Source organism: Cyprinodon tularosa, unplaced genomic scaffold (genome assembly GCF_016077235.1).
Source record: "Cyprinodon tularosa strain WSP-4 unplaced genomic scaffold, ASM1607723v1 ctg735, whole genome shotgun sequence".
NCBI lineage: Eukaryota > Metazoa > Chordata > Actinopteri > Cyprinodontiformes > Cyprinodontidae > Cyprinodon > Cyprinodon tularosa.
Window position 1 is genome coordinate 171,252 of NW_024039491.1, and position 27,123 is coordinate 198,374.

Sequence of the window (27,123 nt, forward strand, 5' to 3'; positions counted from 1 at the left end):
CTTTGTTTCTTAACTTTTCATCATTTTTTTTTTATTTACTTTTTTTTTTTTTTTGTGCTTCTACATACACTATATTGCCAAAAGTATTTGCTCACCTGCCTTGACTCACATATGAGCTTAAGTGACATCCCGTTCCTAATCCATAGGGTTCAATATGACGTCGGTCCACCCTTTGCAGCTAGAACAGCTTCAACTCTTCTGGGAAGGCTGTCCACAAGGTTTAGGAGTGTGTTTATGGGAATTTTTGACCATTCTTCCAGAAGCGCATTTGTGAGGTCGCACACTGATGTTGGACGAGAAGGCCTGGCTCTCAGTCTCCGCTCTAATTCATCCCAAAGGTGTTCTATCGGGTTGAGGTCAGGACTCTGTGCAGGCCAGTCAAGTTCATCCACACCAGACTCTGTCATCCATGTCTTTATGGACCTTGCTTTGTGCACTGGTGCACAGTCATGTTGGAAGAGGAAGGGGCCAGCTCCAAACTGTTCCCACAAAGTTGGGAGCATGGAATTGTCCAAAATGTCTTGGTATGCTGAAGCATTCAGAGTTCCTTTCACTGGAACTAAGGGGCCAAGCCCAGCTCCTGAAAAACAACCCCACACCATAATCCCCCCTCCACCAAACTTTACACTTGGCACAATGCAGTCAGACAAGTACCGTTCTCCTGGCAACCGCCAAACCCAGACCCGTCCATCAGATTGCCAGATGGAGAAGCGCGATTCGTCACTCCAGAGAACGCGTCTCCACTGCTCTAGAGTCCAGTGGCGGCGTGCTTTACACCACCGCATCCGACGCTTTGCATTGCACTTGGTGATGTATGGCTTGGATGCAGCTGCTCGACCATGGAAACCCATTCCATGAAGCTCTCTGCGCACTGTTCTTGAGCTAATCTGAAGGCCACATGAAGTTTGGAGGTCTGTAGTGATTGACTCTGCAGAAAGTTGGCGACCTCTTCGCACTATGCGCGTCAGCATCCGCTGACCCCGCTCCGTCAGTTTACGTGGCCTACCACTTCGTGGCTGAGTTGCTGTCGTTCCCAAACACTTCCATTTTCTTATAATACAGCTGACAGTTGACTGTGGAATATTTAGGAGCGAGGAAATTTCACGACTGGATTTGTTGCACAGGTGGCATCCTATCACAGTTCCACGCTGGAATTCACTGAGCTCCTGAGAGCGACCCATTCTTTCACAAATGTTTGTAAAAACAGTCTGCATGCCTAGGTGCTTGAATTTATACACCTGTGGCCATGGAAGTGATTGGAACACCTGATTCCAATAATTTGGATGGGTGAGCAAATACTTTTGGCAATATAGTGTATTTTTATTACCAAACAGCTGCTTTCTGCCAGGTTAAACGAACCTTCCGTATTTGGTTTTCTGTTAATCTTTGAATTTTTGTGCTCCATTGGCGGAGTGTTTACCCATTTCCTGAAAGGTTATAAAGTTCTTGACTCTTTGAAATTAAATTAGCCTTTTGAAATTCATATCAACCAAAATGGAAAGGGGATAAGAATGGGTTTTTTTTATTTCTCCAGAAGAGGGCAGCAAAGGACCTGAAGTTCTAACTACTTGTCAAGATTTCTGAGCATTTCATGATGGATCACAAAACCATGCTCTAATGTTATGGTGCTCATTAGACTAGAGTTCCAATATTTCCTATATTTAACAGCAGTACATTAGTGTAAAGAATGGGAAATTTGCAGCTCACTGCAACAGAGCAAAACTGTTTATTATTGTTATTGTATTATAGTGATTGCAAAAAACCAATAGGATTGATTTACAATACAAACAGGTATTTCATTCATCAACAGGAAGCAGCTAATACATTTGCAGAAATGTCCTGGTTCCAAAAAGCTAATGAAAAAAACCCTTTAAATCCCTCCATCCCCCTAAGATCTTCATGACTGTCTAAGATGTGTCTCTGTGGGAATCAAATAATACTTCTGTTGTTCCTAGCTTTCAAATGCAGCCAAAGCTTTGCACATCCTACATATTAAACACAACCTTATAATTGACCTACCCTCTGTTTGTCACCAAAAAAGAAAACCTTTCCTATCTAAGAACAGTTAGGATAAGCAATATTTCTACTGTCTCAGTTTAATAGAAATCACGGGTATTGTGAAGATTCTGGCAGATTACAAAAAGTATTTTTTTGTTTTTACTTTACTGATACTGAGAATTTTTGCAAATGTTTCCAGGGATTAGGACCTTTTCTAATTCATTATTTTTGTTATTAATGTTATTATTTGTAGAAGTATCTCAATAGAAATAACAAACATAAATAACGTAGGTGAACTTAACAGATCTAAAACTTAAACTCATTAATTTACTCTGATTTTTGTCTGAAAGTGGGAATAAATTACCTATGTACCATATTTCTATATAACCTATCTGAAAGTTTGCCCTAATCTTTAAATACTTGTATAAGTGATGCTAAGGTTCTGGTACTTAGTAGTTGGCCTACATTTTATTGCTTTACAGACTTCCTATTATTATTTTATTCTTATTTAACTAAGTTACATAAGGTAGAATAAAACCAGTTTCAGCAAATAAATAAAAAAATAAATATATAAAAATAAAGGAATACTGCAAATAATTAATAATTTTACCTCAAAATTGTTTCTACTTTGTTAGCTTTAAAAAAAAAAAATTAATTCCTTGTTTTTATAGCAGAAAATCATCTCTCCTAGTCTTTATGTTGAGTTTTTATCTGTCAGTGAGGCTCTGAAACTGGAAACCTCGTCACGTGATCTCGCGTGATCTCCCGTGGCAACCGGTGCCGCACTTTCTAACTAACGCTGTTCCTGTATGTTTCAGCCCTCATCTCAGCCCTTCATACCTCTGCGACGCTGCGGGGATTTTTAGAGACTGCAAGCTGAAAACAATGAGTCAACTCAGCCCAGGGTAGGAGAAGTTTCATTTTTTATGTTCAGCTCTTAGATTAAACTGTAGTGCCATCCGATCTATATCATTAGTTAACTTGTGGCGTCTTGTTTCAATCCAAACAGAACATGAACTTAATTAACTGCAAATGCTGTTAAAGGACCAACAATTAAGGGAACTATAATAATAATGTCATTGTTTTAGCAATCTATGGTATGGTAGTTATATTTCTTGTTGTTGTTATGGGCAGGATTACTTTTATTATATACGCATAATATACATTTATAAATCCAGTATTGCTCTCTCTTTTCCCCCTTAAATTTATTTACAGCAGTTGTATTAGTGTGGAGAGTCCTCATAATTTATTGATAATTGTTGCCTACATGTGTAAAATAAAACATCTTTGACATTTCCCACTAGTAGTGTTTTGGGAAATCTACATTTTAATTAAAAATATAATATATATATAATATAATATTTCAGTAGGGCTGCACCAATCTGAAAATATATAGGACTATTATTAAAATCTATAATCGCATTATGACTTAGGATGCATAAACACTTCAACTATGACAGGTTTAGATTGCTGCATATTTACTGCAATGAGGCCACAGATAGTGAGTAGAGATGACATTTATAAGATTAAGTCATTTTATTATTTTAAAAGTGATTTTTGGCAGTATTAACACTGATATTATAATGATGATACATTTCTCTTGTGTTGTCCTAACTAATACAGAAAGTTAAATAAAACACATAAAATAGATAGATAGATAGATAGATAGATAGATAGATAGATAGATAGATAGATAGATAGATAGATAGATAGATAGATAGATAGATAGATAGATAGATAGATAGATAGATAGATAGATAGATAGATAGATAGATAGATAGATAGATAGATAGATACCTTCTTGATTATTGTTTATTATGTCCTATTGCTTGTGGGTAAGTGTCAAGGTGGGGGGGGGGGGGGCTCTCCAGAAGTGTTTACACTGTAGACAGGTTGCCAGTCCATTTCAGGGCAACATACAGAGACATACAACCTTGGACACATAAACACTGAGAGGAGCTTAGTGTTATTTAGAGATACCAGCAACCTAACAATCATGTTTTTTGATTGTGAAAGGAAGCTGGATTAGCTGGTGATAAACCATGTTCACATGCACAGAGAAAACATGTCAACACCAAGCAGAAAGAGTTTAAAACAGACACCAAACAGTGCTGAAGAATCCCTAAAGCTCACTGTTAGAGAAGTGAGGCAGAGTTAAAAGTTCAGGTTTAGTGTGTCGTCATATCATGTCTTATTGATAACCTTGTGGTGGGAGACATGCCAAGAGCAGCCTTCTTTTTCTCCTATTATCACGTATGTATGGATAGTAGAGCTTTCTAAACAGGATTTTCTACATCTTATTCAGCATGCTGGAGGTCCTATTGGCCTTTTTTTCTTCCATCCATTTATCTCAAGATTCATGTATCTAAGCCATATGACTCAAAGTACATGATGCAGGCACATGGCAAAACCATGCAAACATTGAACATTTGCCTGATCCTTTGTTTTAAGCCTTATGTGATTCCAGGTGTACGCACTCTTTTTTTATTTAACCAGTATCTCTGTAAGTTAGTGTTGCTATGAGGCAACAGGTCCACTAAAACTAAACCTACCAAACCAAGTGGATAACTGCAAACTGAAATTATAAGGGACAAGCCCTGACAAGCACAGAAGGCCAACCAGAAATAATAGTTGCTTTATTATTAACATTTATGCACCATTTGCACCTGATATTTGTGTCTCTCTAAAATATTTTCTGGAGTGTTCTGAGAGTTCAGAGGCAGAGTCTGTGTTCCAGGCACAAATCTGTAGCCAGCGCTGAAGAGCACCAGAGGCAAACAAAGCCAGGTGCAGGGAGAGCAGGATGTCAAGGCCAAGTGGGCCAATCCCTCAGTTCATGTGTGTAATCAAACACCTGAAACCCCCCTGTGGTCATAAGATCCTGCAATATCATACACACAGTTGGAAATCCTCTATTCTTTAAAAGGAAAGAGAAAAAATAGTCCTTCCTTCCTTCCTTCCTTCCTTCCTTCCTTCCTTCCTTCCTTCCTTCCTTCCTTCCTTCCTTCCTTCCTTCCTTCCTTCCTTCCTTCCTTCCTTCCTTCCTTCCTTCCTTCCTTCCTTCCTTCCTTCCTTCCTTCCTTCCTTCCTTCCTTCCTGATTTCTTGTTAGAAAGGACAAGAGGACAACAGCCAGTAAACAAACACAGAGCGGTGCACAAGCGAGGCATTTGATTAGCTGTAATCAACACGAGGTTTTAAGTCTGAGGCTTCCTCGTTAAGTCTGAGTGCTCACAGACTCTCGTTGGATTTGGTTTTGTCTCTACAGGCTTATATCAGGCTACAACAGCCTCACTGACAAACATCTCGCTGGTTACTTCAGCAAAACTCAAATCAGGAGACACCTGCAGAGAGCAGGCCTGGTATGTCAGCGAGACAGACCGTTTCAGTTTATTTTTAAGCATATAACAAGTTGAAGTGTTCGTACAATCTGTCTGAGAGGGTATTTGTGATCAGATCACCAGAAGTGGGCGAATTGTACCAGACAAGGAGTACAGACATAAGCTGATGCACAAAGCCCGTCAGAGACATGTCAGAGAGTGCTTGGCCCAGGCCGTTTTCCAAAAGGTGCTGGAGATGGAGGTGAGAAAAATAGGAGAGACAGGAAAACGATAATCATTTCATTTGTGATTACCCTCGCACAATAACTAATGCAAATTATTCTTGCTGCTTGGCCATACAGCGTCTCCATCAGATCGAGATCAAAAGAAAACTGGAGGACTTTGCAAGGATGGAACGAGTGCATAGGATAAAGGTACTAGAACATTTACATTTTAACAGCCACTGCTTTCCTATTCTTTAAATATGGCTATTAGAGACACAAAAAAATAAGCTATAATGATCAAATCTTCTAAAGAGTTTATTTAATAAATTAAAAAAATACAAATTTTGTGGTGAAAACGTGTTACAAATATATCTCTAATATGGTTTGAATATTTTGATATCCGGCAACAAATAACATTGTATGAAATTGTTTTGTCTGGAAGCTGGAGCGCTCTAAAAGGTATGAGGAAGATATTTTCCGGGTGCTGTCTCCACGCCCCCCCACAGGATCCAGGACCGCCTGGAAACAGAGCTCAGGTCCAGAGCAGCAGCATTCGGAATCTTCTGAATCTGTGAGTTCAAACACCAGCAAGCAGTTCCCAGTTAGGACATATTCTAATTTAAAATGCATTTGCAAATCAAAATATACATATATATTTTTTTATTTTAGTCGTAACAATTTGTGATAAAATGTGAAAAAAAACTGCTTTTTCAGTAACAAATGAAGATGCTTGCTTCGTTTGGAATTCCCAAGAAGCATTTTACCCTTTTCACTATTAAATATGATAAAAAATTAATTTTTATTATGTTTGCAGAAACACTATAGTTTTTGACGACTATTATTCATTCAGAAATAATCTCTTACTGTTTCTGTTGGTTTTATACATTACAGTTTATGTCATTTTAAAACCTATGAAATATAAAGGATGTTCAACAATGCTTTTTAAGGGAAATGTAAACATTTAAGTAATCTTTATCCCTCTTCTGTTGATAAATTTGAGCATAGATAATACTCTGAACACTCCTTGTTGATCCTGAGTTTGTAAACATCACAATGCCACAAATTACTTGGTGGAATCAAATGTTATTGGAAAACTAATAACCATCACTGCTCAGTTATTCAGATGTTTATTGTTACTGGTGTGAGGTAGTAGCACATTTATTAAGAAAATAAAAACTTTATTTTTAAACAACAGGAATCAGTCTGAAAAACCTGCTTAATGGGCAGACAGAAGAACAAGCTAATCGGCAGTTATAGCTCTTAAATATCTAAACACATCTTTAACTTTTTAATAGAAATTCTGTCAAAAACATGATTGATTACCTCTACATGTTGGTGGCTGTCATGTTTAGATCAACACTGATGCTTAAGTTTGGAGGTCAGCCTTTGTTTGCTCTATTTGCTAATTTTTGTTCTGTGTGAATCTGGGGATTAGCCACATATTATTTTTAAAATGTTAAAAGTCTTATGACTTGATGCCACAGCAAACAGTGCCAGTAATCCTTTCATGGTCTTTGTGTTTACCCTATGAAATCCCCTTCTCAAGTCTGCAAACACCTCACAGCCCTACAGGTTGAGCCTTGTCTTTAGAAGCAGGATCTCAGATAAAAAGATGCACACAGAAGTAGAGAGTATTATGAATAATTAGCTCCGACCATCTGCATTCACTATATGACATATGACATTCACAATAGCCTTTTTATATAAACCTTTTTTTACATTCTGTGATGTTGCAGTTCCCAGATTTAAAGGTTATTACTAAAAAAAGATTTGATAATTCTTGCATGCATATGAATTCAATCTGATGATTCTCAAATCCAGTGCAGAGATACAAGGACTTTTTTCCCTGAATATACTATATTATGAGGACCCACTGCTCCTTATGCATGCCCCCAGTTTGGAAAACTTCTTTTCATAGGTAAGGGGTTAGGTTTAAGACTTACGTTTGAACTATGTCTGTGTTAGGTCAAAGGTCAGAGTGAGTGAGTGAGTGAGTGAGTGAGTGAGTGAGTGAGTGAGTGAGTGAGTGAGTGAGTGAGTGAGTGAGTGAGTGAGTGAGTGAGGCTAGATGTAAAAAAAAAAATCTGGGAATGTACTGCAATGGTTAAACATGGTGGTGGCATCCAAATTCTATGGGATGCATTTGTTCAAAGAGAAGAGGGAACCTGAACAGTGTTATGAGATGATAATTATCAGGGTGTCTGTAGAGCTCAATTTAATTTAGTTTATTTATACAGCACCAATTCACAAGACATGTACATTACAGTCAAATTTGTTAAAAGTTTTCTATCTAAGGAAAACCAGTTGATTGCATCGACTCATCGACTCTTCAGCAACCCCTCACCCTAAGCATGCTTGTAACGACATTGGAAAGGAAAACTCCCTTTTAACACAAAGAAACCTCCAGCAGAACCAGGCTAAATGTGAGCGGCCATTTGCCAAGGGTGACTGGGATTCAAGGAGACAGAAGCAGACATGAGAAAAATAAGCAGAGATACAAAAGGCAACTGTCAATCAGCTCCAAAGGTGGCTCCATCCAGGAAACACACAGCCTGGTAGACTATCTTGGAGCCAGCTCCCACGTCAGAGGACAAAGAGAGCACATACATTTAGTCATAGTAAGAGAAACAGGACTACACTGAAAAACAGGCCAAGCTCCAACATCAATAAACAAAGGCTATAGCAGCATAACTATAAAGATAGTTCAGGATAACCTGAGCCACTCAAACCATGAGCTTTATAAAAAAAAAGGAAAGTTTTAACCCTACCCTTAAAAGTAGACAGGATGTCTGCCTCATGGACTAAAATTGGTAGTTGGTTGCACAGGAGAGAAGCCTGATAACTAAAAGACCTGACTCCCGTACCTTTAGAAATTCTAGGAACCACTAGTAAAACTGCAGATCGAGAGCGAAGTGCTCTGTTAGGAACATAAGGAACAATCATATCTCTGATATAAGATGGAGCTTGGTTATTTAGAGCTTAATATGTGACAAGGAGAATTATGGATTTAACAGGAAGCCAATGAGGATAAGCTATGATAGGAGAGATATGATCTCTCTGCTTAATTTTCATGAGAAATCTGACTGCAACATTTTTGCCCAGCTGACGGCTTTTAACTAGAGTTTGTGGACTTCTTGATAGTAAAGATATACAACAGTCCAGCATTGAAGATTGAAAAATTACACCATGATTTTTTTTTCTTTATTATCTAAGATCAATTTATTTCCATTCAAATGAAGTGACTGACTAATCAGCTCTTTTTTATAGACTCTGATCCAAAGACTATAACATCTGTTTTGTCTGCATTCAGGAGCAGAAAGTTAAGAGTAATCCAGGTTTTGATGTCTTCAAGACATGCCTGTAATCTACGTAATAGTTTAGCTTCATCTGGATTCATAGGCAGACATAGTTGAGTATCATAGGCATAACAGTGGAAATTATTCCCATGCTGTCTAATAATTCTACCAATTGGGAGCATATATAGTAAAGAGAATTGGTCCTAGCATTGATCTCTGTGGTACTCCACAGGTAACCCTGGAGCTCTTGGAAGATGTAACATTAACGTGAAGGCAAACTGAATCCTCTCAGATAAATAAGATTTAAACAAGCCTAGTGCTTTTCCTTTAATTCATACAAAATATTCAAGTCTTTCTTTAATAATAATAATATTACGTAACTGCAATTCTTGAAGAAAAAACCCCAATTAGAAGCAACAAAAGTCGTGAAACTTCGGCAGATCAAAAACACAAAATATACAGTCAGAAGTAAAATATAATAGCTGGGATAAAATAAGGTTTATTTAGGACAATTAACGCTTGGCCCAGTCAAAGTCTGGACATAATCTGTCATATACCATGAAAACTGATGTATACAAACATTTAATGTCAAAATTCAACAATACATTTTTTGCAGAGAGTTAGCAAGAAAATAGCTTCTTTATGGGCTGCACAGTTTCACAGTGGGTAGCACTGCTGCCTTACAGCAAGAAGGCTCCGGGTTTCCCGGCTCGGCGTGTTTCTGCAAGGAGTTTGCATGTTCTCCCTGTGCATGCGTGGGTTCTCTCCAGGTACTCTGGCTTCCTCCACAGTCCAAAAACATGACTGTAAAGTTAACTGGCCTCTCTAAATTCTCCTTAGGTGTGAATGTGTGCAGGAATAGTTGTTTGTACTGTTTGTCTCTGTGTTACCCTGCGATAGACTGGCAACCTGTGCAGGGTGTACTCCCCCTTCCACCCATAGACAGCTGGGGAATGGCACCAGCAACCCTGACAACCCCAGTAGGGATAAACGTGAAAATGGAAAGAATGGCTTCTTTATGTGCAAAACCGCACATATTTCCAAAGCCTACAGTTGTAGTTTTTAGTAATATTAAGCAAATTAAAACTGATCTGAATTATCATATATAAAAAGTTAGAATACCATTTTTTTTTTATTCTCTTTATTATTGTGCTGTTATTTGAGTTGATTTTTCCAATGAACTTGAAAAAACATTAATTAAGATTGTGGTTGCAACATGAAAAATTTGTATTTTTTTCTACAGCATGATACTATGAAACAGAATGAATAGGCTGCACCAGTGATGGTGATGAGGTGTCTTTCTAACTCTGATCTAAACCCCATGGCTGTTTTAGCCCAGCACTTCAAGGCCAAACACGGCTCCAGGGAAGATGCAGCGGCCGGTGCGCCTGAAGCCCATCAACAGTACCAGCACAACAGCCTCATTCAAACATGGCTCGCCTTGCAGACCCCTCATCTCTTCTCAGGAGAACAAGCATTTGCTCAACAACACAGTGAGTGTCTGATCTCCACTGAAGACAGGCCACTTGTTGTTTAAGAAAATACTGAGATTTCCGAACATCTTCAGCAGATGGACATCAGGTCCCGCGGACATATGACTGCAGAGGACGTCTCCCATGGCATATCCCCCTACTGCCTCCCAGTCATCAACAACTTTGTGACACCAGTGCCCCCACTGAAGAAGAAGAACGACCGGGAATTAAAGGTCACTGCCGGCAGCACCATCAGAACCCGCAGACTACGCCCTGCCACCTCCTCCAGTGGATCTCAGGTCAGTGCTGTCCTTATGTTCGTATGTGCTTAGATGACTAAGCTTTATAAATCACTGTTTAACTAGTCAACAGTACCAATTTCAGTCCAGCCTATTATTATTTTATATATTTTTTCTCTTTTTTACGTGCCCTGTCAAATGTACTCCACACATCTCCAACCAAAGCACTAAATGTCTAAATGTATCCAAACACAGAGATGCCCACCCTGTGTTCAAGGCAGTGCTGTTAATAATAATGACTAAGGTGATTATTTAAAATCGGGCATAAACAAGCACCAGCAAAGGAAAACCCATCCTGGTGATGTTCTACTCCTCAACGCCAGAACACACCAAATTTGCTTTTGCGTCTGATACAACAGAAAATCGTGTCGGAAAAGGTGGGCATGATCACAGTCGACACGATTTTGTGGGCTTGTGTAGCTATATAGACCTGGGGTCTATCTCAGTCAGACTATACAGCAATTCAGTGGCAATTTCATGGGTCTGACACGAAGAGAGATGTGGTTACAAAGTAAAACACATCCGCTTTGGGGGAAAATAAAAAAATATAATCTGTTAATCGTACTGGGAAACAGTCAGTATTGGAACTGCATATCACATATATAGCAAGTGTGATAGATTCGTGCAAAAGCAATGAATGAAACATTAAAAAAAGAATACTTTACCCATGATAGGAGTTCAGGAGGATTGAAAATTGATAAAGTAGTGATCCTCTTTGAGCCTTGCAAAAGCTACAAGGGACAGCCAGAGTAGGTAAGCATAGTTGTATCTCTCTACCCTCTTTATGAAAAAGCAAAACAAAACATTGATAAACTTCACAGATCTCTCTCTCTGAGAATCACCTCTCGCTGACTCAGCCAGCATATTAACCGTCCCACAGCCTTTATGCTGCGTTTTCTTTTCTTTAGATGTATTTCTCATTATGTTTTTAATATAGGCCTATAACATTTCTCTATCTGTTCTGGTTTGAGAGATGATGTCTGTGCATGCCAGAGACAGAAGTGAAAAAGAAATCTGCACAGATCTGCTCATCCATCCTAGTCGGAGGCTCCTATATGCAATTAGTGTGACATGGAAAGAAATTGGTTTGGCCATCGAAAAGATGCAACCAGTGTCTTCAGGCCTTCATTGTCCTACATGTGTGGTTGTGTGATGGAGCAGGCGAGGGAACAGCATAGTGAGTAAAGGTGTAGGGAACAAATCCGCTCCACCACCATCATAGATAGGGACCCCAACCATTCAAAGACAATGGCCAGGAGCACCATGGACCCACGCAGCCCAGGACAGAAGACAGACACCGAGCCCTAAGAGCAGGCCGCTGGTCTAGTCTGCTCCTCAGTTCATGATTATTGCTTTAACAGAATCAGAGTCACTTTTGTTCTGCAGGTTTGTTCAAACCAGAAAGGAATTTGACTTCAGTCCAGCCTGGCTTTTTAAAATATATAATATAAAATGAATTGCTGGGAGGTATTAACTCTTAAATGTGCATACTGTATATACAAGGTGTTTACAAACTAAAAGGAAAAGGTGGAATCCATGCAAATATGAATGCATAGAACTAAGCGCTGCAGTAAGGGCCTGATCTTCAAGGATTCAGAATTTGGGATGCTAATTTACATGTGCAGTTTCTTCTTTAGTAAGTGCAATGAGAGGGCTTGTTGCGGGTGATCTATAAAGACTCCTGGGCAAATGTGAAGATGTGCAAATCAATTTGGTTTCGTACAAAATAATGAGCAGATTGCATGTTGTACAGGCAGTCTGAAAGTGCTCATAAAAGATAGACAAGGTTCTAAGCCATGCAGTTGAAGGTAACAATGATAAAAGTCAGTTAAATACTAATATCTATTATACTAAAGGATTTTTTACAGAGCACTTTCCAAAGGTAGCATATCTCTAAGTGCTACAAAACAGATATAAAAGAAAAATGATGAAATAACCAAAGTTAAATATTAAATAAATGAAAAATCAATAAAGATGACAAGGTTTCCATGTCTAAAAAAAAGGTGCAAACATATATGTTTCATCAAAAACAAGTGAGAAAAAAGTCCCAGTTGTTTAAACCTGTAAAAAGGATGCAGGTGAGTTTCTGATTCGAACAATCGATTTTCCCTAAGTGTTGACCAGATGGACAACCTGAGGAAAGAAGCTTTTTCTGTGATGTTGGGAATCTGTAGATAGTGCTTTATATAGTTTATGGTTCAAAAGATTTTTTTAGATTAAGTGTAGAAAAAGCTTTGGGGAAAAAATCTGCTTACCATTTATTCTCTTTAGAACCCCTCTTGGCTCAGCAGCTCTGTTTACCAGAGCCGAGTCTGTGTCAACATGGTGTACTTTGGCAAAACGGTTCATCTCTCCAATGACTTAATCGACTCCAGGGATGAAGTCAAGGTGTTTCAGCAGCATTGCGGAGGAGAAAACCTGTGTGTGTACAAAGGGGAGCTCCGCGAGGGAGGTCAGTGCTTGCGTACCGGGTCAAATTAAAAGAATATAGGAAAGATTCAGACCTAATTTATGATCCTTTCCTTATTTTTAACATTTTCTCCTCTCAGAAGCCTTTCAGTTCATATCAAGGCGCCACAGAGGTTTCCCCTTTAGCCTGACCTTCTACCTGAATGGGCTGCAGGTTGAACGGCTAAGCTCCTGCTGCGAGTTCAAACACAGGAGAGGCGCCCGACTTGGAGGAAGACATGGATACTTTGGCTTTTCCAACATCGAGGGGGCTTCTCCTTGTTACAAGTAAGAGTGAATTGAAATGTGTACTACAGCTGTAAGAACAAAGACAGTGTTTTATATGAAGCCATACAGCAAAGTTCACAGAAATTCCAGGACAGTTCTTCATTCAGGTCTTTGTTTTGGGGGGATTATTTTTCAGGTGCATCATAGAAATAGGCCTGGATAAAAAGCCCTCTCCTCCAAAGAGGGTCATTGGAGATCGGTCAGAACTGAAATCAGCCACTAGCCTTAAAGATGAAACTGAAACAACCATTAAAGAGACCACAGACAGAGAAGAGACAGCGGCTGTGGAGAGCAAAGTCAAAGATGGTATAATACATAAAATCTCTGAGCAATGACCTCTCCCTGATCTAAACAGACATCAGTATTGTGTTGGTTATCTCATCTTCAGATTATGAGGAAGACTTTGAAGCAGACGATGAAGGCCCTGTGGAGGAAACAACTCTACGAGAAGAGAAATCTCCCTCTCTGTTCAGTGAAACTGAACTACCGGACCAGGAAAAGGATGCCTCTCAAGCTGAAGATGAGGAGGACGACTGTGAGTAAACCTCTTGGCTTGACATAATTAATCCAGAAGCACAAGTATGTGTGTCTGGATTAAACTTTTTTTATTTATTTTATTTAAAACAAACAAGTTAGAGCTGGAGGTTTGGGTGAAAGCTGCAAACATCAGTTTTCAAGCCTCGCCTCAATGATATTTAATTCTGTCCCTATCTAAGAAAAGAAAAGCGTCCCTCTACCTTGTGATGTTATTTTTCACCACATCAATCATACAGAGTTATAGGTCATAGTTTATTTTGGACAACCACATCTTGGTAGGTTTACAGTTCTGCCGTTCTCTCTCAGTTTTTAGATAATAGGTCTAAAATCTGCTCTTCCAGAGGTTTAAAATCTGAGATATTATGGCATTTCTGCTGTAAACTTGGCTATACCTTTATTTCTTGTGCCTCCTTATTGCAACATTTTTCTTACAACTGAATTATACTTTGTTGACATTAGGGTTCCTAGCCCAGCAGTGTAGCATCTGCTAACAAGGTATAATGTTTTGTGATCGTTTTGGCTCTCTGTGCGGGAAACAAGCGCTGCTGGATGGAAATAATGGGGTGAAATGCTGGAGGGGGGAGCTTGACTCTTGCTGCTTATATCAGAGATTTCAGATGCAAGCCCATATTTTTTGGCTGATATCGGAATGATTTCCAAACATTCCCTGTTAGTATTGCATAAAACTCTGCCGAATTTGTTCTAAAGTCAAAACATTGTAATACACCTGTAAAACAAATTTAGGGGTGTATTGCTCAGTTTGCAGAGAACTGCTTTTACAGTAAAATAAAGAACCCTCTATTAGCAGTTTTCTTGTGTTAAGAAAGAATCATCACTACACAAGTATTCATATTAAGGTCTGATATTTGAAGCTCAGAAATTAAAAATGCTCCATGTTTTTTTATCCACAGTTGAAAAAGGGTCTAGCTCAGGCTCCAGAATGTCAGGCAGCGATGAGGAGAGCGATGGTGAAGCTACTAAGCACTCAGAAGATGACGAGACAGAAGACAAGGTTAAAGAGGATGGCCAACCTGACGCTGACCAGCAGAAACCTGAAGAAACTGTTGCTGCCAGGGTCCAATCTGCTTCTGTCAATAACTCCGACATAGTTGACAGCGCCATGGACAGCACAGGGATTGAAATCTCTGGTACCAGTGTTTCCATGGGCAATGAGGATAAACTGAGCAGTGACAACTCAGAAGATAAAGAAAGGGAGAATCCTGGGAATGAGACCAAAATCGAGTATGAACAGGAGAGGGGTGAGTGAAGCCGAGTGTTGAAACTAAAAAGGTTTGAACTAAGTATAAAAAGCAGTTTCAATTTGTGTGCTTTTCTGCTTTTTCCAGCTTGCGTTTAATTTTGAAATTGAAGCAAAATCATCTACTAAGTAAATAAATACACATTTCTGAAAGCTTATTGGTAGTGAGATTGCAATCAGACACGAGAAATGAAGCAGTCACTTAGAGGAAAAATGCATACATTTGCATGTGGTATACTCTTTCAGTGTGCTTAAAATATGCAGCTGCGAGGAGCTGCTCCATATTCATGTGGTGCTTACTTAAACAAATCAAGCAGCTTTTTACTCTCTGTAAACATTTCACATACATAAAATCTGCAAACATTAAAAAAAATGTAAAGTAAGTAGTTACAGTGAGTAAGCAATGCCTCCCTATTGTATGGCAAACACTTTAGAGCAAATTTCAGAAACTTAATAAAGCTTACTTTCAAGTTAATTTAAAATGTCACATTTTGTTTTAGTTACCGTTTCCCATGCATGTTCATGGTTTTGCATGACGGGCAGCTTTCTTTTGTTTGCCGTGGCTAATAAAAAGTTTTCACAGCTGTGCGTTTTTATTCTTAAGTTCTAGTTGCTCTCTTTCTCTGCATTTTCTGCATATTCTGATTAGTCATATGCATCATGTTCCCTTGCCCTTCCAAAGCCAAATCTGTGCAGGAGAAGCTGGCAGAAGCAATCCTCAATGTATCCCATTGCAGCTCTGAGCCTGAACTGAGCGACACCACTACTGAGGAGGAGGAGGGGCCTGCACATAAACTACCTAGAAAAGACAATCAAGGTACCATTATTTTAAGTTTTGAAGAAAACTTACTGTATATGCTCTGTAAAGGTTTTCATAGCAGCTGACTTTTTTCATGTTGCATCAACCACATATTTTGCTGTATTTCTGTAGAATGAAAGTGTTATGTGGTTTATAAAACGCTCTAAGGTCTTTCATACAAGCTTACTTTCCAAAAGAAGATATGCAATTTTTCCACTAGGTCAGGCTCAGCACCTGCAAGTTAAAATGGGGACGAGCACATAGGACGGCCTTACGTAAACATATAACTAGAGTGATTGACCACTTATTTTGACAATCCACCCGGGAATAGAACATCCTCCACTATACCTTTGATAGGGTGAAGGTGTGTTCAGAGGGATGCTCACTGTTAGTTTTCCAGCACACATTGCATTTAGCATGAGGGGTGAAGATACATAAACATGTTTAAGCTAAAAGAAGTAAAGAGCTAAGTTAAAGCTGCAGCAAAACTTATTGTTCATATTGAAGAAGTATATGCCATGTATAATCTAAGGATGGGTAGCAAATTTACTATTCCCAGGTGTTAAGCCAAAGCTCGCAGAGGGGAGGATGAAATCTGTAGATAAGAGGGTAGAATGACCTTGCTGGCACACACGCAGAAAAAGCTGATTAACAATGTGGAAGCAGAAAGGCAGGAAGCAACTCCATACATGGAGATAAGAAGGTAGGGAGTATGATCATTCTGTGGGACTGTCTGTGTGAAACTGTAAGATGTTCCCCTATGAAGATAATAAAAAGAGCCGGTGTTGCAGGGGGGGTCGGAGTTGCTGTTCGCTGATGCGTGCTGCTGCTGCTGCTGCTCTTCCTTTGCAAAGGCAAATCGAAGCTTCTTGGTCCAGAATTCTTTTATAACACTCCATCTCAGTTAAGTTACCTGCACCTGAATTAACAGACCCGGGGGAAAACCATGACGGTGTTTTTCAACAGGGGCAAAGAAGTTTAATTTGCTTATGACGACAAACTTTTGAGGGTTTTTTAATGGCCTTATTATATGCCAAAAACCAAGAGCATACATTTTCTTTTTGTGAGTAGGATTTCCTTTACTTGCACTTAAAACTTGTAATGCTTACAGTATATTCAAAACTTCAGTTTTCTCTCAAAAATAGTCTCTTCTCCATCAAATCTTAGTTTCTGCTCTCAGATCGAAAGGACAAGAGGAGAACAGATATGTTCTCCTCTGGTTTACTTCCTTCTCCTCCAGTCTTAGATCCAGTCAGTGATATGCTCGCAAACCCGTCAGCTCTGAGTGTTGATTTTTTTTCACTCTCTCTCAGGCTGGAGTCGCACCGTCGCCTAGCAACCCTTGCAGGCAATATAAGGACAGCCTCAGAAGAGGTGCGCTTGTTTTCTTCTTTAGTTGTCTTTAGTAGTTTCTTCTTGAGTTTACCTGTTACTGCTTACTGATAATAAAATTGCAAATTGCCAACGGTTTTGCGAACGTATCTCTGACTGGAGGAGATACTGGTTTGTACTTAAAAAAAATGAAGTTGTCTAGAGCTGTTTTTAACCTTTTTTTTTTTTTTTTTTTGTATACACCCATGTGTACAAAATGACAAAATAAATCTGTCTAAATCTACATAAGGAGCAGGAAGTAAATGACTGTAGATAATATCTGTGCTAAAAGCATGACATCTGAGAGCAGAAACAAAGATTTGATGGAGAAGGAAATATATTTGAGAGAAAGCAGAAGTCTTGGATGGGAGCATTGCAAGTTTTGAGTGCAAGTAGTAGAAGTCCTGCTCTCAAAAAGTAAATGTTTAGTCCTCGTTTTTGGCAGGAAAAACTTGCATACAAGAACTCCAAAAAGGATGCTCCAAGTTTAGTGAAGAAAATGTGCTCCCAACCAGGTTAGCTCTGGGGAGAATGTTATATATATATATATATATATATATATACACTATATTGCCAAAAGTATTTGCTCACCCATCCAAATTATTGGAATCAGGTGTTCCAATCACTTCCATGGCCACAGGTGTATAAATTCAAGCACCTAGGCATGCAGACTGTTTTTACAAACATTTGTGAAAGAATGGGTCGCTCTCAGGAGCTCAGTGAATTCCAGCGTGGAACTGTGATAGGATGCCACCTGTGCAACAAATCCAGTCGTGAAATTTCCTCGCTCCTAAATATTCCACAGTCAACTGTCAGCTGTATTATAAGAAAATGGAAGTGTTTGGGAACGACAGCAACTCAGCCACGAAGTGGTAGGCCACGTAAACTGACGGAGCGGGGTCAGCGGATGCTGACGCGCATAGTGCGAAGAGGTCGCCAACTTTCTGCAGAGTCAATCACTACAGACCTCCAAACTTCATGTGGCCTTCAGATTAGCTCAAGAACAGTGCGCAGAGAGCTTCATGGAATGGGTTTCCATGGTCGAGCAGCTGCATCCAAGCCATACATCACCAAGTGCAATGCAAAGCGTCGGATGCGGTGGTGTAAAGCACGCCGCCACTGGACTCTAGAGCAGTGGAGACGCGTTCTCTGGAGTGACGAATCGCGCTTCTCCATCTGGCAATCTGATGGACGGGTCTGGGTTTGGCGGTTGCCAGGAGAACGGTACTTGTCTGACTGCATTGTGCCAAGTGTAAAGTTTGGTGGAGGGGGGATTATGGTGTGAGGTTGTTTTTCAGGAGCTGGGCTTGGCCCCTTAGTTCCAGTGAAAGGAACTCTGAATGCTTCAGCATACCAAGACATTTTGGACAATTCCATGCTCCCAACTTTGTGGGAACAGTTTGGAGCTGGCCCCTTCCTCTTCCAACATGACTGTGCACCAGTGCACAAAGCAAGGTCCATAAAGACATGGATGACAGAGTCTGGTGTGGATGAACTTGACTGGCCTGCACAGAGTCCTGACCTCAACCCGATAGAACACCTTTGGGATGAATTAGAGCGGAGACTGAGAGCCAGGCCTTCTCGTCCAACATCAGTGTGCGACCTCACAAATGCGCTTCTGGAAGAATGGTCAAAAATTCCCATAAACACACTCCTAAACCTTGTGGACAGCCTTCCCAGAAGAGTTGAAGCTGTTCTAGCTGCAAAGGGTGGACCGACGTCATATTGAACCCTATGGATTAGGAACGGGATGTCACTTAAGCTCATATGTGAGTCAAGGCAGGTGAGCAAATACTTTTGGCAATATAGTGTATATATATATATATATATATATATATATATATATATATATATATATATATATATATATCAAACGTACATGTAATGTTTTTCTTTAAAACATAATGTGTCAAACAGACCTAGTGAATGATGAAATGAAAAATAAATAAATTGAAAATGAATATATATATATATATATATATATATATATATATATATATATATACTTGTTTTTGGTCTGTTTAATATGAGCGAGATGCGGATCATTTTATTTTTATTTAGTCATATTTACAGTACATGTAGAACTATTGAAATTATTTTTAGATTACACATAAATAGATTCATTAATTCCACTGGGGAAAAAGAATTACTTTAGGGTAAGGATTAGGATTCCCTCGATGATAACAATCTAATGAGCCTACTGGCACAATCTAAAGTCATTCTATGAGGCTGATAGCTGCTTATAACGGCCATTTATTGGGATGATAACATCGGAAGCGTGGATCCAAACGACCACTTTAATGTGTAATAAAAGACCGACTCAACATGAGGAGGGAGGCATGAGATGATGCACAGGTTGTATATATTAGAACAGCGTTTTTAGACTTAATTTTCACCTGCTGCCAGAAGATTTCACATAAATAGATACATTGATCTAATACCATTCCAGAAAAAATATCCTGTAATATTTTCACGATAACCCTATGGCAAGCCGTTTTGATATATACTAGTTTTACTGAATATGTATTCTTGATATCCAAAAAAAAAAAAGATTTCTTTGACTAATTGACCATTTCAAACAAAATGACATTCTCTACATCTAGAATAAACATTCTGGATGTCTATAAATTAATTTCAGTGACCATATTTCTAATATTATTGTTCAGCATTAGTATTATTTGAACTATGAACAAAATGTTTTTCAGATATCATAAATAAATTTTCAGTCAAGCTGATAAATTTCAGAACGGCCAATTAAAATGTATAAACATTTCTAGATATATAAAACTTAATTCTTACTAGTATAATTTTTTTTACTTTCTAAAATTCAGTTTCTGCTACAAAAATGTAAATTAGAAAATATATTATTACAGTTAGGTCTAGGAGTGTGATTCTGAACAGGAAAAATCTTATTTTAGTGATCTAGAAATGGAACAGAGAGGAGCGCTAATAAAAGTAAAAACGGCCTGCCATAGTGCACTTCATATAAACTTACACATTAAATGAAGCAACAATCCTCTCCTTTGCAGCTGTAGTGCTGTCTTTTTAACATATTATTTTTTATTTTATTAATTTGCATTTCTGCACTAAAGTTCCAGTGGGGTGAAATAGGCACTTTCTGTTGCCTGTTGTCTTGGTGACTCGTCGAATCGGTGCTCCACTGATAATAGCTTTTCATACTTGTTGCGCACGCGCTCAACGCTGAGTGGACCTAGTTAAAATTGATTGAACTAACTGAAAGCAGCCGTTGTGGAATCGAACACTCAGAGTTCCCGACTTTAGGCTAGATCAATTTAGAGTTGCGGATTTGAACCTGAATTTGTTACACCTTTTTTCTGAAACGGACCCCAGGACTCTGAGCTCTTTAAGTCTGTTGTTGTTGATGGTTCCACAGACCCATTTTAAAACTTTTGGAAATTAGGTTCAAGGAAGACTCTCCCATTGTCCCTAGCAGAACAAATCAGAGGCAGGACAAAGGACCGTGCAAGGAGTGTAGGAGCATATTATTGACGCATCATGACGTATGTAAACGGTTGGTGACAGTTTTTACCCTAAATACACTTGCCAAAAAATAGAGAAAGAGGAAGTTAAATTAAATGAATTTAAAGTTAGAAGAAAGACTGTAAAAGAAGTAAGTCATGCAGAGCAACATCTATCTAATATTTTACTCCTACTACATCAGTAAAATCAGTTGGTCTTGTAAAGTTGTTAGAAACCATGTGACTGTGGCAACCTTTAAAACCCCCGTGTAAAACTCAGAAGAAATAAAGTGACTTTAAGCCCCCCGTCACACCTTGATGATTTATACAGCGTATGCCTGACATACGGAAAAATGTGCCAAAAATGCTGGCATACGTTTTATAAGTTATGGATACGTTTTGTATAGGTTATGAGCACGGTGAAGTAAACTGAAGCACGCTGAAACACGCTGGCACAGGTCGACATACGGCTAGTACGTCGATAAATTTTGAGCATGCTCAAATTCATGCCAGTGTACGTTATCTGATCGTTGACATACATTTAGTGTACATTACTCATAAGTTGTGGCGTCCAGCTTATCCAAAACCTATGAGTAACTTCTCCTCCAGACTGCATCCCCATCATAGGGTGACAAGAAGGTGAGTGTCATGGATCCACGGCCACGACCAACAAACTTCCTAGTAGACATGATGCTGAATCTGCTTCGACTTAAAACCTTCTTTTTCTTTTTATTTATTGTTTTTTTGGGGGGGGGCGGGGGATGGGGGGGGTTGTATTATCGCTGATCCCCTCAGGCGCATCCTTGTGCCAAACTCCCTCATCTTCACTGAATACAGGGGCTATTTAAATGCCTGTCGAAGTTTTTCGGTGAGCTGAACCACTTCCCGAAGCAGTCACGTGGTGTGGTGGGGTAGCGAGGCTTCGGACGTATATGATTTTGGCCCCTCCCCTAAATGAAGCAAGCCACGATATGCGCTTTGCGGAAACGCCCCCTCCACTACTCGACACACACCTCAAAGCCTTTGCTCATCTCATAACATCAGTAGTAAATACCATATTGTACTAATTCTGCTTGCTCTAGGGTGACCAGATGGAGGACACGTTTTTTATTTTTGGGGGGGTGGGGGTTCTGGGGGATGGGTTCTGGGGGGTCCCTAGCGGACAGGGGCAGGGAGCCAGTCGGGGACAGAGTGAACGAACCCGACCCGGTGATGGTATGCTTCCACCCGCCTTCCTTACCGTGCTTCCCCTCGCCCTTTGTGATGAAGGTTGGTGGGGACACTCGGGTAGTGGCTCATGGACCTACAGTTATACTTTCATTAGGCTAAATTTCCAAAAAATTCTGCTTACATTGCAGTGTCCATATAATCTGTAAAACTCCCTGCATAATTATAATAAAGCAATTTATATGCATAAAACAAGCGGAACACTATGGCGATAGCCCTACTGCTCCACTTGTGAAAGTAAATTTCGTTAGGCTCTTTTTGGCATCAAGACACTTATTGCCACATTGCCAGACAGGACACTGTTAAAAATAAATAAATACATAAATAAAAAAATAAATAAATACATTTCCAAAAATTAGCTCAAAGATATATATATATTAAATGCTTTCCTATTTTTGAGAACACAAGAGCATAACACACTGATATTTATATTTATAGATGTTAGAGAGATGGCTTTTAGTGCATTACAATATAGGGCCAAAAAACATCCATGCATGAAAAAAATTATTAATAAGAGCAGATTCCAATGCTAAAATTGATATATCATGCATCCCTAGAAGTACAATTTCAGTTCCATCCAGAAAAACATTGGATATGCTGCATTTTAAATATAACATAGCGTATTTTTTTCTTGTAAACTTTGTAGTAAACTTGGTGATATATTTTATTGCATGTTGCATATCTCAGTAAATCTGTTTCACCTTTAAATCTGCAGCCCTCCCTACTTCTCTCTGTTATAATACCAACTTGTTTAAAGTTAAAATCTGTTGCCATTTTTAGCTAAAAAAGCTCTGTATGTCTAACGAACAGATTTTTGGTGGCATCTCTAATTATTTTAAGCAACCCGTCTCCCAACTTTTACTTAAACATCGAACTAGCTGCCGGCTAATATTCACTGAGTGCTGCTGTGTGTCTCTCCTCCTCCACATTGCTACTCTCTAAGCAATGAAATGCGACCGCAACTCAGATGTCTTAAAGGGACAGATCCAATGATGGTGCACCGAGAGGCGGGACACGGGAGCAGCGGGAGAGAGGAAAAAAAAAAACACTAACTCAAAACTCTCTGAACAAAGATAGCTGCACCCAACCTCTGTTACCACTGCTGGCTCCCTGCCCAAGTCCGCCGGGGTTCCCGGACCAGCCCCGGAGCGGACGGCTCAGTTTAAGTGCCCGGTTTGTTTCGATTACGTGCTGCATTGTAGTCGAGCAAAATCCCGGACGATTTTGAAATGAAAAGTAGGACATGTCCGGGAAAAAGAGGATGTCTGGTCACCCTATCTTGCTCTATCACAATATACCTCACTAAAATACAGTACATTAAAGCTTGTGGGTCTGTTATGAAAAAATGTTAATACTGTAAGTATGAATGTTTCTGGAAGCCACTTTGAATGATGCCATATTAGAATTATTGATCTTAACTATCTGAACTTTTTTTCCTGTTTTCAGAACAACTGCAGACACCCGCAGAAGAGGCAAATTGTGAAGAAAGTTTAAGAGAAGAAGCTGTAGAAAAAGAGTTTCCAGAAACAGAAGAGGAGAATGAGCCGGACCATGGCGACAACCCCCAGGAAGAGAGAACCAGTGAGGCTGTGGAGAATGAGGAGGCTGCAGATTGTGAAACCACAAGAGGGGATAAGTCAGAAGAACAAGGGAAAACTCAGCCTACTGTTGATGGAGAAAATGTAGCACACGATGACAAGATAGAGGATCCCTTTGAGGGAAGTGAGTCTTCAAATGTTGAGGCTTCCAGTAACACTCAAGAAAAAGGGGGAAAAGATGCAGAGAAACCTGACATTTATTATGATGAGACAGAGGAATTGGCAAAAAGCAAAGAAGAGGATGACTCATCAGTGTTGGAGCAGAGTGAGCAGATGGATAAAACAGCAGTGGCAGATATTGCTGAGGCGGAGGCAACAGCTACAACCGAGACAAAGGAGATCAAAGCGGAGTCCTCAGAGGAGCGAGAGGCCCTCAGCCATGAAGAGGTACCTGAAACCGGCACCGACAAGATGCAGGCAGACAGCGAGGAAGCTCGAGTCACAGTGGAGAATTTACGCATATCACCAGAGGAGTTTTGGGAATCCACAGCTGAGAGAACATCAGATATGCATGCGGAAACTGTGAAAACCCAGAGCAGTTTTGATGAAATGCATTTAGAATCAAAACAGCAAGCATCAAAAGCAGATGATGGAGAGGGCGAACCTGTGGAAGTCAATGAAGCAGCAGAGATGCAAACACTTGCAAATTCTGAGGAGAAAACAGCAGATGAAAATGAAACGAAAGAAATTCCTGATGAAAGAGTGGCTGCTGAATCCATCAAATATAAGAAAACCCCATCAGAAGGGACAGAAGATATCCCAGATGAGGGCGATGAAGATGGAGTTATAGAGACTGATACAGAGGCTAAAGGTGAGGGAGTTAAGGTTGCAATCGATGGGGAAGAACTTGAAGCAAAGAGAGATGATAAAGGTCCGGCAGATGCAGTGGATAGTAAGTCAAACAAAGCTTTACAAGAAAAAGATGAGGAAGAGCGACAATCAGAGGATGTTGAGAAAGAAAAATGTGAAGAGGCTAAAACTGATGAAGTATGTGGGGATGTAATTAAAAACAGTATATCAGAGGGAAGGGAGGCATTGGAGCACACAGACGAACTTGAAAAAATGCAAGATGGCTACTTGGATACAGAAAAAGTGGAACTTTTCCCTGAAAATATTGCTGACTCTGAGAACGCCAGTGAAAGCAAAGCGGCAGATGGGACTGAGACGCATGAGCAGACTCCAGATGTTTCACAAGCTGGGGCTGGTGAAGGAGAAGTAGAGAGGGAAAGTGAAAAAGGAGAAATCAACACTGAAAATGGGGAAAGTTCTGTCGCAGCTGAGCGTGAACCTCAAGAGGATGAGGAAAATGCTCTGACATCTGGCGAAGGAAGACAGACAGATGAGCCAGATGAAGAAAACAGGAGCCCAGAGAAAAAAATAGCCGTGGAGTCTGGAGACAATGCTGAAAACTTGACTGATCAAGCCCCAGAGATCGGTATCGCAGAGAGCGATGCTAAGGAAGCAGATGGTGTCAGGGTGAAGCATGATGATGCTGTAAACCTGGACTCTGAGCCAGGAACATCAGAAGCAGAAAGACAAGAGGAGAAAGGTGGAAACGGGGAAGCTGAAAACAAAGAGTTCAATTTGATCCAAAACAACACTGGGAATGATGCGGCTAAGGTTTATACTTTACATAAAACCTCTTCAGTACAAATAGCTGCTGATGTAGAGGAAACAACTGACCGAGATGAGGAAGGGAAGCTTCAGTCTATTACTGAAAAGCCCCTTGAAACGGAAGAGAATGGAGAGGAGATAGAGGAGGCAAGCAAGGCCTCAGAGGAAGGAGCAAGTGTGCTGCTCAAGCCTCTAACGCAAAACTATGCTGTAGTTAAGGAAAGTCCAGAGGCTTTAGCTGGGGGTGACAATACAGATATGGTCACAAACTGGATACAAATGCACCAAATGTCAAAGTTTTTTGAGACTTTTGTAGAGCCCTTAGAAGAACTGAAGGAAGATGTTCCAGATGCGCCAGTATGCGATCCAAATGGTGGAGAAAACGATTCTGAAAAGCTTCTAAGATCAGAGAGCCCGATGAGAATGGCAGAGGACAAAAAGGAGCCCAGAGACGTAACTCAGATAAAGGCTCAGGAGAGTCATGATGATGAGCAGGATGAGAAAGAGCTAGTGGAAGGTGGACTACAAGGCAGTGAGGAGACGGAAGAGAAAAGCCTGGAACTAAATAAGTTTGACAGTGGGGGATCAAAGGCAGAAGAGAAAGAAGAGGGAAACACTTTTAGAACCGACGGTTTCTCAGCCTGTCTCAAGGCTGAGGATGATTTTGAGAATCAAAATTTTGGGTCCGCCAACAGCAGTCTGGAGCTGGTTGTAGAACAGGCGGCAGCAGATCTTCCATTTAAAACAGACAAATTCAACTCCCTGAACGGAGAGAAAGACAAAGAGAACACATCGGACAACTTAAATAGAGATGGAATTCAAATTTCACAAATAATAGATTTTGCAACATCTAACTCAGCTGATGGAAGAGAAGAAGTATCTCATAAAGAAGATATCCAAACTAAATTATTAGAGCAAAGGTTCAGTGGAGAGACCAGAGACATCCAACTCATTGAAGACATCAGGCACACTTTGAGCAAAGAGCGCCTCAGCACTTTTTCTTTGTTTGCTCAGTCCTCTTATCCTTTACTGACTACTTCAAAATCTGAAGGAGGGAAGTAACGCTAAATTGATGTATTAAATTCCAAATTTGAGAGAACTTTGTTTAAAGCAGGACATGTACCTAAATTATTAGCAATTACGATGTAGGTTGAGGTTAAAAAGAATCCCTTAAGTGCCTCTTACTTTCTGCATGTATATTAGAATGAGCTATCAGATGGCCGTCACTGCTAATTTACCAGGAAGAACTCGCTGTACCTTGTGTTTTGACTGCTGGGCACAATATTTACAATAGACCCACCTCTTTTCATTGTTAGTCACAATGTGGCAGTATCAAGTACAGTTGCTATCATCTATTACCTGTAAAAGGATCCACCCCTAGTCCCGCTCACGGATGATTAAATAATTCATAGCTGTCAGACTCCCGCATCTTTGGCCGACCTCCGATGCACTTTAGATTTCCAACCCGGGGGGTACGAGCAGGGCGGCTTTCATCAGAGGTCTGTAATTCAAACTGGTAATGGCCGTTTTAGTCAACACTCTGACATGATTATCCAGAGACATTATCAGCAACAGGAGACCGCTGATGATGATTTGCTTGTTGCTGATGAAGTGAAATATCAAAAAGACCCATGTTGCTAATACTTAGCTGTATTTTCTGATAGGCTTTATTGTTGATTATTCTTCTGTATAGGTGTAGTAGTGTTTAGCTTCAGCATTTTATGTAATATCTTTCCTTGTACAGATTGTGTGAATAGGCCAACATGACAATAAATTTAATAATAACTGAAGTGGGTTTTCTTTTATTGACAAAAGCAAATTTGTCAAAAATCTACCTGATATAATGGAAAATGGAACATAAATATTGAGTAACTTACTAATAAATTGACAAATTTA

At 39.8% G+C, this 27,123-nt stretch overlaps 1 protein-coding gene across 1 annotated transcript; it reads left to right on the forward strand.

Annotated features, from left to right (window-relative positions):
* The first annotated feature begins 2,774 nt into the window (after nt 1-2,774).
* On the forward strand, nt 2,775-27,089 carry erich3 (glutamate-rich 3). Its single transcript, XM_038269689.1, has 14 exons — nt 2,775-2,903; nt 5,266-5,359; nt 5,454-5,579; nt 5,680-5,751; nt 5,984-6,112; nt 10,172-10,330; nt 10,405-10,608; nt 12,880-13,060; nt 13,158-13,344; nt 13,481-13,650; nt 13,733-13,879; nt 14,793-15,140; nt 15,822-15,956; nt 23,462-27,089. Exons 1-14 carry the CDS (start codon nt 2,884-2,886, stop codon nt 26,287-26,289), a joined length of 4,800 nt encoding a protein of 1,599 aa, XP_038125617.1. The 5' UTR covers nt 2,775-2,883; the 3' UTR covers nt 26,290-27,089.
* Nucleotides 27,090-27,123: the final 34 nt, after the last annotated feature.

Coding starts and splice junctions, on each gene's coding strand:
- erich3 (XM_038269689.1), top strand. CDS start 2,884: ATGAGTCAACTCAGCCCAGG. Junction 5,752..5,983: donor AACGAGTGCATAGGATAAAG/GTACTAGAACAT, acceptor TTTGTCTGGAAG/CTGGAGCGCTCTAAAAGGTA. Junction 13,061..13,157: donor AGGGGAGCTCCGCGAGGGAG/GTCAGTGCTTGC, acceptor TTCTCCTCTCAG/AAGCCTTTCAGTTCATATCA.